The sequence below is a fragment of the Ambystoma mexicanum genome, chromosome 3q (genome assembly GCF_040938575.1).
Source record: "Ambystoma mexicanum isolate Mex_15411 chromosome 3q, UKY_AmexF1_1, whole genome shotgun sequence".
Taxonomy (NCBI): domain Eukaryota; kingdom Metazoa; phylum Chordata; class Amphibia; order Caudata; family Ambystomatidae; genus Ambystoma; species Ambystoma mexicanum.
Window position 1 is genome coordinate 206,365,612 of NC_090926.1, and position 19,188 is coordinate 206,384,799.

General features: G+C 46.0%; 1 protein-coding gene across 2 annotated transcripts in view; it reads left to right on the plus strand.

Annotated features, from left to right (window-relative positions):
- The window catches only part of LRP1 (LDL receptor related protein 1), a 1,300,039-nt gene that overhangs the window by 319,898 nt on the left and 960,953 nt on the right, over positions 1 to 19,188 (plus strand). For both annotated transcript variants that reach the window (XM_069653565.1, XM_069653566.1), the window contains exons 5-6: positions 217 to 345; positions 18,891 to 19,154. In XM_069653565.1, coding sequence (XP_069509666.1) covers positions 217 to 345; positions 18,891 to 19,154 — 393 coding nt within the window. The remainder of the gene's footprint in view (positions 1 to 216; positions 346 to 18,890; positions 19,155 to 19,188) is intronic.

The window sequence follows — 19,188 nt, forward strand, 5'->3', positions numbered from 1 at the left end:
GAGAATGGGTATAGACACCCGCAAACCAAGTGGGTGAGTTGGCCTCAAGTGCCATCTCTTATACACGCTTGATTTTAGTGGGAGAAAATGTTGCTCTGTTCCATAGGCAAATAACTGGAGTTCATAGGTCCTCCACGCCCCTTTTTGATGCTGCATGCTTTGAAGCATTAAGTGTTCTAGTTTTAAAACGTTTTTCTCCTGTTGATTTCTTTGCAGATTTTGATGAGTGTTCTCTGTATGGCACATGCAGTCAGACGTGCACAAACACCGAGGGCTCGTACGCATGCAGCTGTGTGGAGGGGTACCTGCTGCAGCCTGATAACAAGTCTTGTAAAGCAAAGAATGGTAAGACTCTGTCCCACTGAATTCTGTGGGTCTAGCTCTGGGCTCTTCAAATGAAGGGCACAGGGTTCATCATAGGATGACCACAACATGGTCTGGCATTAGCAGAAACATTGTGCTTGTCATGCGATGCTCCCTTTAGGATCTTCATGTGTTTAGATCCAAAAACTGAGATCCTGATCATTCAGTTTAGGTATTGGAAATATTGGGGCCTACTACAATTTGCAAAAATGACTATTATTGATTTGGAAGTACAAGAAAGCACAATAATCCCACATTGGCGGATTGTGTGCTGCTTGGTCATGGGTGAGCATTTGCACAGCCTACTCTTCGTCAAAAGCGTGAACAGATTGTAATGCTATAATAACCTAGGCATTAAATACGTTACCATCAAGAGCACCTACACAATTATTGTAGTTTAACACATTTGTTGGTGGTTATTCTGACTACCAGCTTGCCATGTTGGATATTGGGTTTGCAAAATTATCCATTTATTTTAGTCTTTTCAAACAATGACATTTTTTGTGAAACACATTGGTTTTTTTTTTGTCTGTGAAAATGACACTTTTACCTGCTTGGTGTAGTTGTGTGTGGCAATGCTGTAGGGTGGGCTCGGTTAAGGGGCATACCTCCTTCTGCCTTTGGTAACATTAATAAGAGTGTGCGCCCTAGACCTTCAGCTACATGCATGTGTGAAGATAAGATTTAAAAAGTCTATGTGAGAATAAAGAAAATGCTTTGGAATCTCATTGACTAATGTCAAGTATCATGATCCATACATGTTAATTTTCAATACTGATGTGTCTTATGCTTACCAACACGCCTTTTGCGCTTGATCTTTGTCTGTGATTAAGATGGGAGTTATAACTTTACAGTGAATAATGCAGTTAAGTAATGAAAATCATATCATCTTAATAAAAGAAACATAAGGTCACATTGATTGTAAGTCAGACTATGATATATATATTAATAGTCTGTCGACTACAGTGCTGATCTTTCAATATACAGTTGTGATCCTGAAGTCTGCAAGTAGCTGGTGGGTTATTCGTTTTGGGCTTGTTTATATAAATCTTCAAATTAATTTGGAGTTGCATAAATCGCTTATACGTGTCGTGTTAAAATAAGTTGCAGATGTTCTGATCATTCAGACCTTCCCCTTTCTATGCCTCTCACCACTTCTCTCTCCTGGAGTGATCACTTTCTCCTTTCCTCCCATCTGACCCTTTACCCCTCAGGCTAAGCCAACTCCAGCATTGCCACCTACCTTCTCTGTAATCCGACCTATGAAGCGTGTGTCAGTTGAGGCTTTCGCCACCCTTTTTCTCACCCCACCCCTTCCCCTTTGTCTGACTCACACCCTGACACAGCCCTTTGCATGCTCCACTCTGCTCTATCTGATACTGTTGATGCTCTTTCCCTTGTCACGAGGATCCGCTTGAAGCCCAAAGCCAAGTGCAACGCCTGGTACGACTCAGACCTCGTCGCCCTTAAACGCAAGTGTAGGGTGGCTGAGAGGAAATGGCGTGCTTCCGCTGCATCCTCTGACAAACTGGCCTGCCGCCTGCTCCAAAGGCAATACCGGCGCTCTGTCCACACCAAGAAGAGAGCCCACATCCAAGCCAGTGTCTCTGCGGCATCCAACAACTCAGCCGAACTCTTTAAAATCTGCAAGGAGCTTGCCAATCCTGCTGCAGTCAACTCTTCTGTCTCCTGACAGGCCCTCTGCAAAGCCTTGGCTACTCAGTTCATCTCTAAAACTCAGGATAGCTTGTCCTCTCTCTTCCCCCCCCCCTGCTCTTCCTCTGGCCCCTCTGTGGCCTCCTCTCCTCTCTCCTTCTCTGCCTTTCCCCTGTTCTCCCCAGATGAGGTTTCTAGACAAGTCCGATCTATAAAAGCCTCATCAAAACAGGTTCTCCCCTGTTAATCTAAAACCATCAAGGACCACATTGGCACCCTGTCTCCTACTCTGGCTGATTTCTGCAACCACTCCTTCACCACTGGAGTCTTCACCTCCCCCCCCCTAAAGCACTCACTTGTGCACCCTCTTCTTAAGAAACCCTCTCCCGACCTCTCCTGCATGGCTAACTATCACTCAATCTCAATCACTCCTTTCATAGGCAAACTCCTGGAAAAGCTGGCCATCTCCCTGCTTAATCTTCTCACTGAATCTGTTGGTTGTCTCCATGACCATCAGTCTGGCTTCAGAGCCTCCAGAAGCACGGAAAACTGCTCTCCTGAACATCCAAGAAGACCTGCTTTCCAACCTCAGTTCTAATACCCCCCTGAGTCGTCCTCTTACTTGATCTCTCTTCTGTCTTTGACACAGTCAACCATACCATCCTGCTCAACCGTCTCAGTGATAACCTGGGTTTCACTGATCAGGCCCTAGCTTGGCTGACCTCTTGCCTCTCTGATCAACCCTATCAGGTCCAACTAGTACCTATTCTCTTCCCCCCCCCCACCCCCCAGGGGTCTAACCTCTCTCCCTGGCTGTTGAACCAATACCTTGTGCCGCATTTCTGCTTTCAGTGCCATGCAGATGACACACTGCTCATTTTCAGGCTCCCTTCTGCCACCTCTTCTTTCATTTCTGACTGTCTGCTATCCAGGAGTGGTGTACCACCAACGATCTCTGCCTTAATGCTAGTAAGACTGAGATTCTTCTCATCGGTACACCTGCTCCCTCCTTTCCTGTCTCTCTGGCCGTCCTCCCTTGGCGCCCTTCCTGCTCACACCTTTGAGGCTAAAAACCTCGGGGTCATCTTCGACTCCACACTCTGCTTCTCTCCTCACATCTGACATCTCTAAGAAGTCACACTACCAACTGCACCTCCTCAGAGGTATTCTTCCTTTCCTCTCCTTCCCCCAGAAGCTCACTGTCTCCAGAGATCTGGTTCTCTCTAGGATGAACTACTGCAACAGCCTCTTTCTAAATCTGCCTGCTTCTTCTCTGCGCCCTCTGCATCTCATCCAGAACAGAACTGAGAGACTTGTCCTTGGCCTCAAGCCCAGGGATCGTATCTCTCCAGGACTGAAATCTCTGCACTGGCTCCCAGTGGCTGCGAGGAATAGGTTCAAAACCCTCTTCATTGTCCACAAGGCCTTCTGGGGCCTCAATACATTCAACTCTCTCTTTCTAAATATCTTCCTTCTCGAGCTCTTCGCTCCTCCACCTCCAAATCCCCAGGGTCAGTCGCTTCTCCAAGCAACGAGTTGGTGGTAGAGCTGGTTCCGGAAACACCTCAAGACCTTCCTCTGCTTCTGCTTTTTTGCTTTCTCGCTTCCTCTGATCTCGGGCCCAGGTCCCCTCCCTGCCAATTGCACACCTGCACTGCCCCCCTGGCAACCCTTGCACTCTGGTTCTGTTTCCTTAACCCTACAGTCCCCCCTACCAGCACTTGGACACTTGATGTCTGCACTTGCCCTTGCAACCAGCTGGCCACACTTTCTTTAAATTGTTTTTACTGTATGATCCCATGTACTGCACTGCCCCCTACCCCCTCACACATGCACACTCTTTTGTTTTTGGTTGTGTTCTGCAAGGATCATACATTGCACGTGTAATGTAATGACACCTATGCTGTAACCTGCAAAGCCTGTGGGTGCTCTTTATTATGCATGTTAATGGATAAGAATGGGTTCTGATATGAATGTGAAAATTACTTTGATTAGATAGTATTCTTTTTTTTAAAAAACATTTTTTTATTACTTGTGTATAATCACATAGTGATTTTTACAAAGAAGAACTGATCGTTAATCTGCAACTTGACCACTGGGGGATAGGAGTGTTGGCTTGTAATGCTTACTCTTGCTTATTTGGGCAGCATATTGGAAACTATGGTCTGTATTGCTTCGGAATGGATTGAATACCTGAATACTTTTTTGTTACTTTTAGTAATCATTTCCTCAATTGTGTTTTAGTCTGTATTTCCTACTTGTATCATGGCTGTCATGTTTTGTAGTATGGGCTCCCTTAGTTGTGGTGGTTCATCAGAGAAATGATTTCCTGAGGAGGGGGGGGGGGGTGTCATTTTGTAAATTTTGTTTTGTAAATATTCTGGCTTAATTGCTTCATGGAGCCTTTTTAAATAGTTTTGATTTCTGAGCATTTTATGGTTTTATCTAGATTGAATTACTGTGGATAATGTGTCCATACTAGTTGTGTTGTGCTATGGGAAGAAGAGGTGGAGGAAACAGTAAGTGTTAATGTACGTTTTCTGTAGCACCAGCTATTCTTTGGGCCTGCAGAATGTTGTGCTGCTGCGAATAATGGGCTTTCTTCCATGCATAATCTTCTTCATTTGGCTACAGTGAGGCTGGAGCATATATTTTGAGGTGTAACATTCCTGATTAAGCGATGAACGGTTCGATTGTTTGCCGCATGAAATCTTTGTTGTAGAAAGTGGGGTGCTTCATTCTTATTTACTGATGGAGATCGTTGTTTGCAATGCAGGATTCCTTGTATATGTGGTAAACATGCACTCTTTAGTAGTGGTGCTTTATAATGTATTGCTCATTTTGAGAAGTTGGTATGCTTTTGTTTTGAAGTTTCATGTTGATCCCTTTGTGGAATTAGGATAGATCTATCGGTTTATAATTAGGTTAAAAACTGATTTTCTAAATGTATTTTTTTTCGTATTTTAATGAACTTCTCGATGTAAATGTAAGTGGGTGTTTTTTTTTATTTTTGTTTTTTTTTAATGTTGTGCAGCCAAGTAAAGGATCTTTTATATTTGTGATTTCAAAAAAAGCAACAGGGGTTTGTTTGTGGTTTAAGGGTGTGTTTTACAAAGCTCGACCAATCACAATGGTTTATGATGGCAGATCCCAAATCTTTACAGGGGTTATTCTCCGAAGATGAATGGATTGATTCACTGCAAGCAAGCGTGCATCCGGTGTGCAGTTGGGTTTTGGAGCAGGGAAGGGGCCGATGCACCAGATCCTGAACCTGTACTCCATCTTTGGAAAATGTGTGGTGTTTATGGACCTATCTGCTTTTGACCATGTGGATGGAGTTGATGACTAGAAGTTCACCACAAGCTTTGGTGGCGCTACACACTGGCGACAGAGTTTTACACTGTACTAACGGGGAGATGAGGGAATTTGGGGTCTTCAAGGGGGTGCACTCAGGTTGTGTGCTGGCCCCCTTATTGTTTAATCTTTAAACTAATTCTCCCTGTCGTTTAGAAAAGGTAACACCTGATGTGCCTCGGTTGGGCTGTAGGACAACACCAGTAACCTATACAGACAATGCTGTACTTTTGGCTAGAACACCAAAGGCTGTGCAAAACATGGAAGATGAAGGGATGAAAGGCAATGTCAACATAAATGTTCAGCATTATGCACAAATCGAAATCCAAAAAGTGGTGGAGTAAGAATTTTTAATAGCCAGCACCTGCCCGCTGTCACATCTTTGACTATATAGGTATTAGATTCAATAACGAACTTAGTTGGGACAACCATCTTCTCAACTAAGTTAGTAGGAAGAAACTGGGCATTGGGGCCATCTGTAGGTTTGCTAGAAATGGCAGCTGCCAGTCTGTAATAAATGTATTGCTGATTTACAAGGCAAAAGTGTCCCGACTTTGGCACTTGGAGGACTGACCCGAGGCTTAAATTCTACAGAGTTGCAGAAAAGACAACATTCTTTCGTATGCAAACTCCTTGGGGTTGCGCATATGACATCTACTTGTATTGCACATGTGGTACTTGATCTAGATTAGACCAATTTTGGGTGCAGCCTCTACTTACTTTTTTGGGTCCACATTTGGAACCCCTAACGTGCACAGTTTACTAAACTTGTGCTGAACAACTTGAGTGTCTAGATTGCTCTCTTGCAGCAGATCCTGATGGACCTCCCTCATGGCCTAGACAACGTGGCTGGCAGCAGTGAATGGGCATCTGTGATTGTGGCACCGTAATGCACAATCTAGGTGGGTAAGTGCAGCGCATTAGCCAGTGATGCCCCGAGGCCTGGAGCTGCAAAGAGCTGGTGCACCATGAGGGTTTAGTCTGAGGAAATGCCTGGACACATTCTCAGTAGTGGTTGAGCTACCCTGAGTTTCATGCTTTGAGCCAACCCGGAGTTAATGTTTGACGTTAGTCCGGACATGTATGTCAGGGTTTGCATTAAGTTTGCTACTGCCCTCAGCTGAAGGTGACTGTATATGGGTGGCAAAGCATTGGGTAGTCCGTGGTGTATTATTAACCAAGTCCTTAGTGGTTTCTAGAGGTTAGGTGAACCTTCATTGCTCAAATTCTCCTTGGAATGTAGTCCCATATTTTTGCTATTACGCATGAGAAAGCCGAGTCACTGTATCTCCTTCTGATGTATTACAGAATTGTTGGGCGTGCGCCGCTTCTGGATCTTAAACACCCCTCTGTGGGTGTTCAGCAGGGATCTTCCTTAGGAGGACTAGCTCCACTGCCCTGAATGGCAGGGTGAGGGATGGAAAGTGCTTTGAAGTTTATTCTTTTCTTCTCCGGTAACATCTGGAGGGCTTTCTGTATGTTTCCCCAATTCCTCTTCTCCAAAGGGTTACATTGCAACTTTAACAAACACATTGAACATCCTTGCTCCAGCATAGCCTTGCCAGTGGTGCCATACTGCCCTGTTTCATATGTTCATACACACTGCACGCCCCCATGCAGACTGTCTTTTGTCCACAATGAAACACAGCATCTTCCATTTTAGCCTTTCTTCACTGGACTTAATTGCATGGCTCTGGCGTTCCTACAGTACGACCAGGTGAATCCAGGATGGCCCTAAAATGAGCAAAAGTATGTGCAAGCTAACCCTATGCATTCAAGCAAAAGAGGTTCTAAATGGGCCATCTGGTGAGAGGTGTGGATCCAAGTACTTGCCAAGAATAAAGAGTTTGCCCCTATCTTCAACTGGCTAAGACCGGTTTGCAATCTTCCTCAGAGTTCATTAGTCAACCAGGGTTTTGAACAAATTGTATCCACAGTCAGGCAATCATCCCATACTTGGGATAACATTCTCTTAGCAAGGCTCATGGGTACTCCATTTAAATCCATGCACAGAGCAGATTTACAGCACTTTACATGGAACGTTGCCTTCTTTGTAGCCATAATATAGTTTAATAGGTTTATTGAGATTCAGGCTTTGTGCACTAATGAGCCATACACTGTCTTCTAAAGTAGCTTGGTGGATGCATCCTTCCTTTACATCTAATATGGTTTCTGATGTTCATATTAGTCTGGCCCTTTCTTTACCGTCCTTCTTACCTAGTCCATCTTTGCCAATGGGGAGCTCCTGCCATACCCCTGCTTGGAATAGTGCTCACTTACTAAATTGATAAAAACAAGGTGTCATAAAATCTAAGCGACTCTTTTCAAATATAGGTGCATTCCCACTAGCATTCTTGCATCCAACAATCCATTTATAGGTAGATGGGCTTTTGAGTTATACCAGAAAGATGACCACTCACAGGCTGGCCCAAGGTTCACTCCACAAGCAAGGACATTTGCTAGTAGCACTCTTCTAAGGAACATACCTGTTGCTGGGATATCTAAAATGGCTTCCTGGAAGTCCATGCATAAATTACAAATCCTTATCTGGATCCAGATGTGAGAACAGGCGATTCAGCAGAACCTTCATCCTTCAGGAATCTGTCTTGGGCATATCCGTTTTAAGGGATCAAGAGTAAGACTCGGACATTGTGGCATCTTGAGTGTGGGCTAAGACTTGTATTTGGCATAAAAGAAAGAGGGTAGGAGAAATCCTATCTGTCCCTAATTCTAAAAGGGTTTTCCCTGCTTCAACGAGACTAAGGAACGTCTGTGACAGGATCTTAAATCATAGTCTTCCGTCCTGTGATCAAAATCTCTAAAGTGACCATTGCATGCCAAACTCAATGTGTTCATGTGTTTTTCTGTAACTAAAAACTTGTAACTTTCGAAAGGTTACCAACATGAAGTTCTAACGTACAGCAAAACAAATGAACAGAGTTCCACTAGGAAAGGGGTCTTCCCTTCCCCTAGATTTCCTCTGGTCTTACAGAAACGTCCAGAAGGTAAAAGTCAATGTTACATTGTTTTCATAAGGAGAACACTCTCTACCCAAGTCCTTTTTATCTACTGTTTATTTCATTTCCAAAAAGGGGAAAAAGGAGACTACTCCACCTTTGGATATGTTTCCTGTTTGTCTCACTCCGAAGATGGAAGTTTATATCTCCTTTGCTTTCTCTTCGATTACTCCAGTCTCTTGAATGGTTTGTTAAAGTGAGTGATGCCTTTTCCTTGAACCTCCTTGATGCACTTACAACTCTCTTGCTACTGTTTTCATAACTTTACAGAGCGGTATTGACCCATGGACTTTCCATCTTTTCCCTTTGCCTGGTGTACTGTCCTGCCAGGGTATTGCAACTTTAACTTTTCTTTGTAAAGGGGTATAGGTCCTCCCTTTTCCAATGTTGGACAATTTCAGATTGGGATTTCAATCCTGTATTTACCTTACTCTTCTTCTTCCCCCTGGTTTTACTCACCTGCCAGGGTGTTAAAACTTTCTTTCTTAGGTGCGGGTCCCAGACTTGCACATTGCCTGGTTCATTATCCTGCCAGGGTGTTTCCACATTGACAGTGTCGCTATCCTACCAAGGCTTTCCCAACTTTAATTCACTCTGTTTTATTCTCTTGCTTTGGCTCTTAATAACGCGGCTCTTAACGTTTGTATTCGTTTTACTGTCCTTCCTTGAACTCTTAACCATATCCGTATTGGTATCAACTATACTGTCTTCACTTGGACTCATAATGTTCATATTGGCCTTGACTGTTTCACTTCCTTCTCCTGGGGCCTCAAACCCTGTGTATTGTACACAGCATTTAGCTTGAAGCGCACAGTAAACTGTTCACTCTCCCCCAGGCTTCCCGGTCTTCGGTGGCTGCTTCAGTGTTCCTTGCATTTCACCCACAGCTTTGCTTTCGGCCCGCTCACGAACTGTGTGTTCTGTGAACCGCTTTGCTTCTGCCTTCCTTCCATAGGCATGCAGTAGCCCCAGTTGCCGTTGACAGAGAGGTGGCAACCTTCTCCCTGTTTCACTTCCCTGCATGCCATGTCTCACTGCTTCTCTGCCTGCTTCTCTCTTGCTGTTCACCTGTGTCCATTTTAAATGGCCCTGACTTATTTTGCATGCTCCGCATTACTCCATCCCTCTTCCTCGTCACAGTACTTGAAAAGGGGGTGGGGGGGCAAACGGTGTTGTTGGTTAGAAGAATGTGGGATTCCACATTACAATAAGCCATTAATGAGTGTTTTAAAGGTAAATCGCTGTTACTATTAGGTATATCTGAAAGGTTGTTTTTAATCAATATCTCCTTTCCTCCCCGGAGTTTGTCCTTCCCTATGTGGTCCTCTTTCAGATAGCCAGCCCAGGGTCAGAGTCGGTGGCTTGGCTTCTGCCCTTCCCTGGCCATATAGGAGAAGCTTCCCACCAGGGAATCAGTGACGAGGACATCTGTTTTGTCACAGAGTATACGTATGTTCACCTTTTGCTCTAATAAAGGAGAAATAAAGATGCGTTTTAAGTCTCCTATGTTCTTTCAGTTTTCAGGGATGGCTGTGCGATTTTATTCCGCGGCCACAAAAATAAATGAAGTTGCCATTATGAAGGAAATGTAAATAATCTAAGGTTTCCATCATCTCTATTTAATTTGCCAAGTATGAAGGAGATTCCTATACCCTTAAATGTCTTACAGAAATTAAGAACAATTGCCAGAAGAAGGCATGATGGGAGACGGAATCCTAGCTGTTGTACAGTGGCAGTGGCTTTTGTTATTAAATGTAAAGCCACCTAACTGTTTCCTTGCTCATTCTCCATATATAAGGTCCCTTATGTCGAGCCACACGTTTATTTTTCAGAGGTGAAATTGGAAAGGTAAGAAGTCAGGCCAGATTCCATGACTTTTATTTGTTAAGCTATTAATTGACATTTTTCACACGTCGAAATACGTGTTCCGAGAGCCCGCTCATGGGCAGAGGCTATTAAGCATTTACACATTCAATGAAGATAGCCATGATGGAGAGAAATGATAGTTCAAGAACTTCCTTTTTGCGTTGCGCTTCTGTTCTAGGATTCTTTCTCCTTGGCGACCGGCTGCGCTGGGTTTTTGTACAGGCTGGGTGTATAGGTAAAGAGTGCCAGATGTAGACTGTTCTTCTTTAGGTTGTGGGTGTTTATTGCTGCTGGTTGGGTTGACGTGTCCTGCAGTGGCACAGTGTGTGACAGTTGCTTCCCTTCTAACGCTATGATTCTGTGCCAGTGCCATCCTTGTTTCTGCCAGTTAACTTAGGTGGTGGTTACTCTGTAGGTTGCAGGATTTCCCAGCCAAGGGATCTGCGGAAAACCCAGAACTTAAGAAATCTGGTTCAATTGGTTTGTTAAGCAACACCCGTGGCAGTAGGGTTTTCTTAGAAAGGCAGGGAGGTTGAAAGTGGATTATGGGAAAGGAACAAATTAGAGGTTGGTGTCTACTTCCCCATTCCATACCCATATCCATCAGATAGTCTTGCTTAACTCTAGCCCGGTAGCCCCTCCCTTCATGGTTCCTTGATTTGGGTCCCTTGTTGTTGTATAGAGCAGAGATATTCCTTCCAAGGCTGCCTGAGGAGTATTGGGGACCCACCCATTGTCCACCTCCTGGCTCTACATGTGGTGGTTGGTGGCACTCATCCCCTGTGTTTCCTCCGGCCCAGTCAGTCAGCCCGAACATGTGATTTCATCGCAGTGGGTTTAGACTTACTTTTTGTCTATGCTGCCTTGGATGGCGTGTGCGATTACTTTTGCATGCTTCTGGTCTTAGGGATTTGAATTTCATGTATTGGTGGCTAATGGAGCATCCAAGGTCTGTGCGGCAGGTCTTAGTTTTGTGTGGATTGGATAATTTTGGTTTTGCATATAATATCAAGTGTCTAGACTCCATAAAGTTGTAGGTGTGACTGGTATAGTACATTTTATTTATTTTTGCATTTTTTGCATTTTTAAAGCACTCGCACAGCCCACGGCCATCGAGGCGCTGTTACAGGAATTGTTTTTTTTTTCTTAGTTGCGTATTTTTAACACGTTTAAATACACAGAGGTTTCTAAGCGTGGACCTGGGGATCGAACCTGTGTTGCTTCGTGTCGTCTTGCTTCCAAGGCAAGCACGTTGCTGCTGAGCTATTCTCCCGGGACGAATGAGGCGCTATCGTGGAAATTAAAAATTGAGCAATTGTAACTTGCTTGAGGACTGTCCGCCATCCTGCAATTCTGTGTTCTACCCCTTGGTGGTCAAACAAGTCACACAGACAGGTAGGTTTTATTCCCTGCACTACCTCTTCCATGGCTTTGTAGGTTTTTCTGCTTTTGTTGTTGTAGTCAGGATGCAGAGAGTTCTCTAGGTTATCCTCCCGACCTACGTGACTTGTGGGCCCAGGCTTGCTCCATCTGATACCACACTTTTGTCACATTTCAACAGATCTGATTCCAGGGAGGATCTGGGCATGATTCCTGGAGTATTGGTGACCATCTCTTCCACTTTCTTTGCCAGCACAGTGTAGAGGAGCAGTTACATGCCTCTGCAGGAAATCCCGCCCCCTTACCTCCTAAATGTTGGAAACGTGAGATTGTGCCATGTTTCACACCAGCAGTTGTGCCTATACTTTGCCGGATATTCGAAAGAAGGTACCCACTGAGAAAACTCTATTGAATGTATTCCCGAAGAGACGACAATCTGAGGGAGGAACTCCCTGAATGAATATGAAAAGGAGCAAAGGGAGAAGCTAGTGACGTCACAAACGTGCGTGAGCCCCGAGAATACTGGATGAAGAGAATGGATCTTACAGAAACTGATGACGAAGTTAACAACTGAGTAAACTTTCATATGCGACAAGATTGCACATGTGTGAAGTGCTTCAGAAAATCAACCGTTCAATAATTGTACAGATGCTGAAACGCAAGTAAATTAGGTAATCTTAGAAGTGGCTATATGTAGTGAATAGACTGCAGGCGAAGCCGCCATTGTATAGGAGCTGGACATCAGTGTCATGAATTTAGTAAAGCAGGACCCATGGAGAGAAAAGGCAACAATTGTGTTGCAGCTAGGATAAGCTGAAATCATGGAAGCGCATGGCGGGGCTGTCTGGCCGGGTATCAAAACTGAAGCCGTAAAGGTCATTTATCTATTCTTGAAAGCAGTGATGTTTTGTTATTTTGCATTTATATAGCGCCTTACATACCATTGGTATGGTCTGAAGGCGCTGGTAGGTTGAACGCCCTTGGGAACCGAAGTTTCGGTCAGTAGGGAGAGTCAACGGCGCGTGTGCGCACTGGGTATGTGTGCAGCTGGTGCGGTATTCATGAAATAGCTGCTTCTTATCGGTAGGTGTGGTGGTTCAGATCAGGGGTATGTGTTCGTTCTGGCAGGATTTATCCAGACCAACTTTGGCTACGTTAGTCCTGAGGAGAACGCCTGGCTGGGGGGTGTGTAACCAGCAGTGTTTACTTAGAATGATGGGGAGTGAGCGGGAGATGTTAGTATGAGAACAGTTATACCGAATGGTGTCATAGTATCTGTGTTCTAGTTGAGTGGTGGTGTAAAGAAGAGAGTAAGCACGGGGTGTGATATGATGGGTTACATGCTCTTTCAAACGTTCCCTGCATTCCAGACCATACTATGTACGTCGCGCAGTTCTATGCGCTCCAGTCCGTTCTATGTACTTTTATTCATTCCATGCGTCCCCGTCTGTGCTACACACTCCGGTCTGCTCGACACATTCATGCATTCCAGTCCGCCCCGCGCGCTCAAGTCCGCCCTGTGCGCTCCAGTATGCCCCATGCATGCACTCCTGTCTGCCATACGCATACATTCCTGTCTACCACTGTAATTCGTATTCACCCACCCTACGCAGTCGCCCGCTCCCCGCACTCATCCGTTCCCCATACTCATCCGCTCAATGCACTCCTGCTTTCCACACATTCAGCTCATCGATTCTCCATATTCATCCGTTCCCTGTACTCATCCGCTCAATGCACTCCTGCTTTCCACGCATTCAACTCATCCACTCCCCATACTCATCCACTTGTCATGATGCCTACCTCCAAGGAGCCAGGTCCGACCCAGCAACCCCAGAGGCAGGCATCATTTCCCCCAGGGGAGTGCCAGCGGGCCCAAGTTGGGGCCCTTTGGACGCAGTCCTGGCGCCTTAGGTGCCAGGCTCATGTTGGACCCCTGTCCTGGCGCCTTAGGCGCCAGGCTCATAAAGCTAGACATGTGTTCAAGTGTTTTAATGTGCACTTACCTGATGCAGACCATGCTGCTACATCCAGGCCCTCTTGAGGCCTGAATGGAACTGCTTTACCTGTGGGACTACTTTCCACCCGGGTGTGGTCGGGGAAGGATACATACCTGATCGGTGGAAGGATACACACTTGGAACTTCTTACAAAGCTATTTAAACCACACCCGATCAGCAACTCACGCTTCGCGTTGTTCTGCTCCTCGCAGCTGGACGCTCACCGTGTCAGCTCCTGCATCTGGACCTCCGCCACGCCTGTCAGTATCCTGGGTCACCTGCAAAGGGAGACAAAAGACCTTACCTGCTAAATCAGCACCACGGAGACATCACACCGACGATCCTGAAAAGGAAGACATCATTTTTAAAAGCATTTCGCTACGATCGCTGCAGCGCTGCATTTCACTCACCTATCCTGGACGCCTCCATCTTCAGCAGCGATCATCCGGATCCACAGCCACTTCCCAGAGCCTAGAGAGAAAAAGACAAGAACAAGGTGAGAGAAGGAAAGGAATAGGAAAAGCTCAGTTTCCTTCTAAGACTTACCTGTTGGGTCATTCCCATTTCATTTCGGGTCTTGCCGCTTCCAGGCATTTTCCAGACCCCGGCCCCTATGGGGAAAAAAGACAAAGACATTGAATGAGCGAATGCAAAGACATTACCCGAGCGCTCATCCAGAACTTACCTGTCATTTACTGGAACTGCACGTTTCACTTCGGGTCGGCGCCATATCTCCGGCATTCCGAACCCCGGCCCCTAAGGGGAAAAAGACATAAACATTAGCGCTTGCAGCAACAAGACAATGAACATTATTATTAAGCTTGGACTTTTGAACTTGCAGCAGAACTTTTACAGCGCCTTACCTGAATAGTCAAGCTTACCTGAACTCCCATCAATCCTCAATCCAGTGAAGTAACTGGGTTTCAACGCGCCCCTGCATCAGAAGCAGGATGGAGAGCTCATCCTTCCTGACCCTAAGGTGAGACTTCACGGGGAATCGTGGAAGGGTATCGTGGAGGGTTGGAAGAGAGTGGGAGGCTTGAGCATAACTCAGTCAGTAGGTAATACTCCCTTTTCACGCACAGGGGAATATTCCTGCGAGCCAGAGAAGCCAGAGTAGAGTGGCCCTTCCTGTCCATCTTCAGAGTCCTGCGCTTCACCATTGAAGAAGCACCAGCACTCGAAGCCAGACCTGCGCCTCCGTGGGAATCAGGTGAGCGTTACACCACTCCCTGTACTCATCTACTCCCCGTACTCATCCACTCAATGCATTTGTGCTTTCCCCACGTTCAACATTAATATGCACTCATCAGCCCCTTAGTCATTCGGTAATACGCAGCAATCCTTGTCTATACATTCAGTTGCTCTGTAACCTCGTCCGCTCTGTGTACTCATCGGCTTTATTTGTCATCCGTTCTATACACTCAATACACTACCCGCTCCCCCACTCTACACGCTCCCACACTCTACAAGCTCCCACACGCTCATACGTTCTTTACATTCATCGGTTCTACATTCGCTTCTCTGTATTTATGCACTCATCCACCATACACGCTCCTCCGCTCTACACACCCAACCACCGCAAAGGTAGCGCAAAGGATGAATCCTCCCTTGTTAAGGTGCAAAGAAAGAACATCAAGGGTGCCAAGTTTTATTTTTTTAAGACATGTAAATGCTGCAAAATGGACCAAATCGTGGTTTCCTGTCAAGTGAGCCAAGGATGGAAAGAGTTGAGGTTAGAGTCCTAGAACAATGATTGTGAGTGCCTGCACTCCCATATATTCCCATACAAAAGGATATTTTGCAAGCCAAGTTCAAATACAATCTTCATAGCAGAAGGCATGGGTGATGACGTATTGGGCTAATTGAGTGGGGCGGTAAAGTCAAGTCCACCGCCTGGCACCTGGGTCTGACCTTAAGTGAACCGAATGTTCCAGACATGCCACGAGCTTGCCATCCAATTGTAGAGGGCCGCATAACGAAAGTCCTTTATAGTTTGAAAACCAATGATAAACTGTGTACTTAATAGTGTTGAAGATGGACATGTTTTAGAAGTAGGCATAAGTTGTCCACCTGACAGTGGGCAGCCAATCACAATCCTAGTCCCTATAGAAAGTATATTTCGATGTCTCTGTTAACAATCCCAACCCTTGATAGGTTTTCTATTATTTTCCACGTAGTATGACGTCACCTCTGACCTATTTTTTTTGCATATAAGGATGTTTTTATGAGAAAATAGTTTAGAGCCTGAGCGAACGTCCTTTGATGTCCGTTGTAACTCCATGTTTTAGATAATTAATAAAACCGTATCTATGCCACCATTTTCCTGAGTTGGTTTGATTAGTTGGAGTCTGAGTTATTCTGCATCCTCATCCATTGCATGCACGTTACTAAAGGACCATAAGCTAAACGGGATGGACAGGAACACATTTTGCAGGACCTCTCTAGACCCCATCTGAAGCTCCTACGCTAGTACTCGCTCACTTCCTTCTCCTTGATGCCCCCAAACAGCAGGTGCTTTCTATTCCACTTTTTGACTTTTCTCTAACCCCCGCAACTCTATTCTCTCTGGATTCCCCTGCTCTGGTCACTCTTTCCATGCTGTCTCATTCCTTAAGCTCTGTTCATCTGTTGCTCTGCCTTCACCTCCCTCCTGCTCGTTCTTCTCTCCACTCCTTGCTCGCACCCCGCATCTCACAATGCCATCGCTAATCTTTCACACACTCATCACTAGCTTGGATTGAAGACAGTGTTTATAATCATGTGGACAAGACTCCTAGAATCGACAGCTCCAGACTGTGCTCGGCTTTGGACCGATACCGTGGAGTGAAGGGATTGGTCACCAATATACAAATTTCTTTTCTGCTGTAGTGCATTGTTCCACGCTTGTTAGCGCAGTTCCGTGGAGCAAATGTAGACTAGGTGCCACCTTCTTGCCGGTCAACCTGCTTCTCCCTCCACTGATGTTGCTTGTCCTTTCTGTGGCTTTCAGCTGTCGACCCTGTATCTTTCTCGCTCAGCGAGTGCATTCTCTGAAGGTTTGTAGTGACTCGAAGAGACGTAGCTTTCTGTTTTCTAGACATAATCTTACAATTCTTGGTTGGAGATTGCGTGTCCCTGAAGCCGTTGTTTCCCGCATGGGTGCTGCTGCTACAGGTTCATTCTCTTGTGCATTGGGCTGGTGACAAACTGGTTAAATCACTTGCAGTACACATATCTTGTAAGTCGGGCGTCTGTTCTGGCAAGGGGTATTGCAACTCTCTCACACCGTGATCAACAATGTGCTTCTGGGCAGGTAGGGATTTCTCATGCAGGTTTGCTAGTTGGAGGTTGGGTAATGGGATGAAGGGGAAGAAGGGTCACAGTGATGACGTAAATGCCCCCTGCGACTCCCAAAGCAAAGGCAGGGAGGCGGTTTCTCATCTTGAGGACTGCATGTTTTAGGAAATCTGATTATGGCAATGGGGCCGACTTGGGGGCTGGGGTGGGTGTTCTTGACTTCCTTCTCTCCTAAATGCTAATCTTTGTTGCATGGCCAACTGATGAGTTATTTTAATTCTGGCCTTCCCACCTGAGGAATCTCAGATGTCGCATGAGCCCCTGCCTGCTAAACCTCAAGCTCCAAACTCATCTCATGCAAATCAAAACTAGCCTCTGGCATGCAGTGAATTATGAACCCAACGCCTGAAACTGCACTGCACTGCACTGTACACCTGCAATCCAACTAACACACAGCCGCCCCAGCCAATACATCTCTGCACCACGAGCACACAAGGGTTCTTCTTTGGGCACAAATCCATCCATGCCCCTTGTCACAGTGCACAAGTAGGGGTTCTTCCAGTCTGCACGCAACCACATAAAGCCCCACAATCTCCATTTTACCAGCACACCAACTCTTTTGCTAGGGTGCTTGTAGACCACTCCAATGACGGCAGATGTGCAGTACTAATCCGATTAATTTAGCATAACCAAGGAGCACAATCGCAGGGTAGTAAATTCGGGGTTGGGGAGTGGGAGGGGGGTGGAACGGAGAAGCAAAATCAGTGGGACGGCACCTGCGAAAAAATCAGTGGCAGATGCCCAGAAGCAAGATGCAGGCTGGGGACACCTCGGAGAAAAGGTGCACTGTTGTCGAACACCTCGGAGCAAAATTAGTGTAGAAAAATCGGCGGCGACACATCCAGGGCTAAACGGCATCTAGAAGTATAGACGTGAGGCAATGAAAAGAATAAATGTGCTTTTAGGGCGGCGTCACTCTCCTGGATGGTGAGAATCTGTTTCCTTGGGTTGAAGGACAGCACATGCACGACAGAGCGAACAGGTATCGCCCTTTGACAGTGCCGTCACCAGCTACCCAGTAAAAGCTGTCCTGTGGATATTTTTTGCATGTAGCGAGAGGAGCATGTCACGTGGCTGCCATATCCAATCTGGGCCAGCAGTCGCAATAAGGATCCTGAGATTGGGTTAGGGAGGCCTCCATTGAAAAAGTTGTTGAAATTGTGGCACACTCTAATGCTGGTTAAGTTGTGCCAGAGGAGACTTGGAGTCCAGAGATCCTGTCACCACCTCCCTTGTACATGCTGGCTTTTTTCTTATAATAATCACTTTAGACCTGGAGCTTTCAGTAGTTTTTGATAACCACGCTATTCATATTTTTGGTGGGGCCTGGGACTTTTGGTGGGGCATGGGATTTGATGGGCTGGTTGTGTCTCCAACCTCTTCCAGCTGGAGTCCAATTGAAGTAAGCAGACGCTGGCATGAAGGCCTGTCATGAATGCCCTCCTGGCTCTAGAATCTTCCAGGCTAGAGGAAGAACCTCAAACATACACCCGACATTTGGGGGAAGCTACCATACGTTTTTAACAACCAACAAACGTTTCTATTTTAGGGGGAAAGCACTTTTTAAAACTGTTGTTTTATAGGGTACCCCAATATGGTGCTAACTTTCTAAAGAGGGGCCTGCACTTCTGCTGGAAGAGCTGACTTCTGCAAGGGGGAAGTTGGCTCATCTGAAGTCGTACTGGTCTCCCTCTAGGAACTGATATACTTGAAAAGGGGATAGAACCTTTGGGGTTACAGGCCCGCCTTCTTGTCGGGGAGACTTGGGCTCTTGATGGGCCAGTGACGCAGCTGATTAGTTTGAAAGAATCTCAGTGTTGAATTGAACACCAAGCTCTCTGCTTCTGAGACATGATCCGGGGCTCTTGAAATACGACTCATGCTCCCTCCTTTCTCTCTTTTTCTCCTTTGTATTCTAGAACCTGTGGACAGAATGACGGTCCTGTTGATCGCCAACTCGCAGAACATCCTTGCTACGTCCCTTACAGGGGTGCAAGTGCCGAACATCACCCCCACCAGCACCAAACAGACGACGGCCATGGATTTCAACTACGCTGAAGAGACGGTGTGCTGGGTGCATGTGGGGGACAGTGCATCGCAAACCCTTCTAAAGTGTGCCCGCATTCCCAGCTTGAAGGGGTTCACTGAGGAGCACACCATCAACATCTCCTTAAGTTTGCACCGTGAGTACTCGGGGTGTGGCGGCACTGCTGGGAT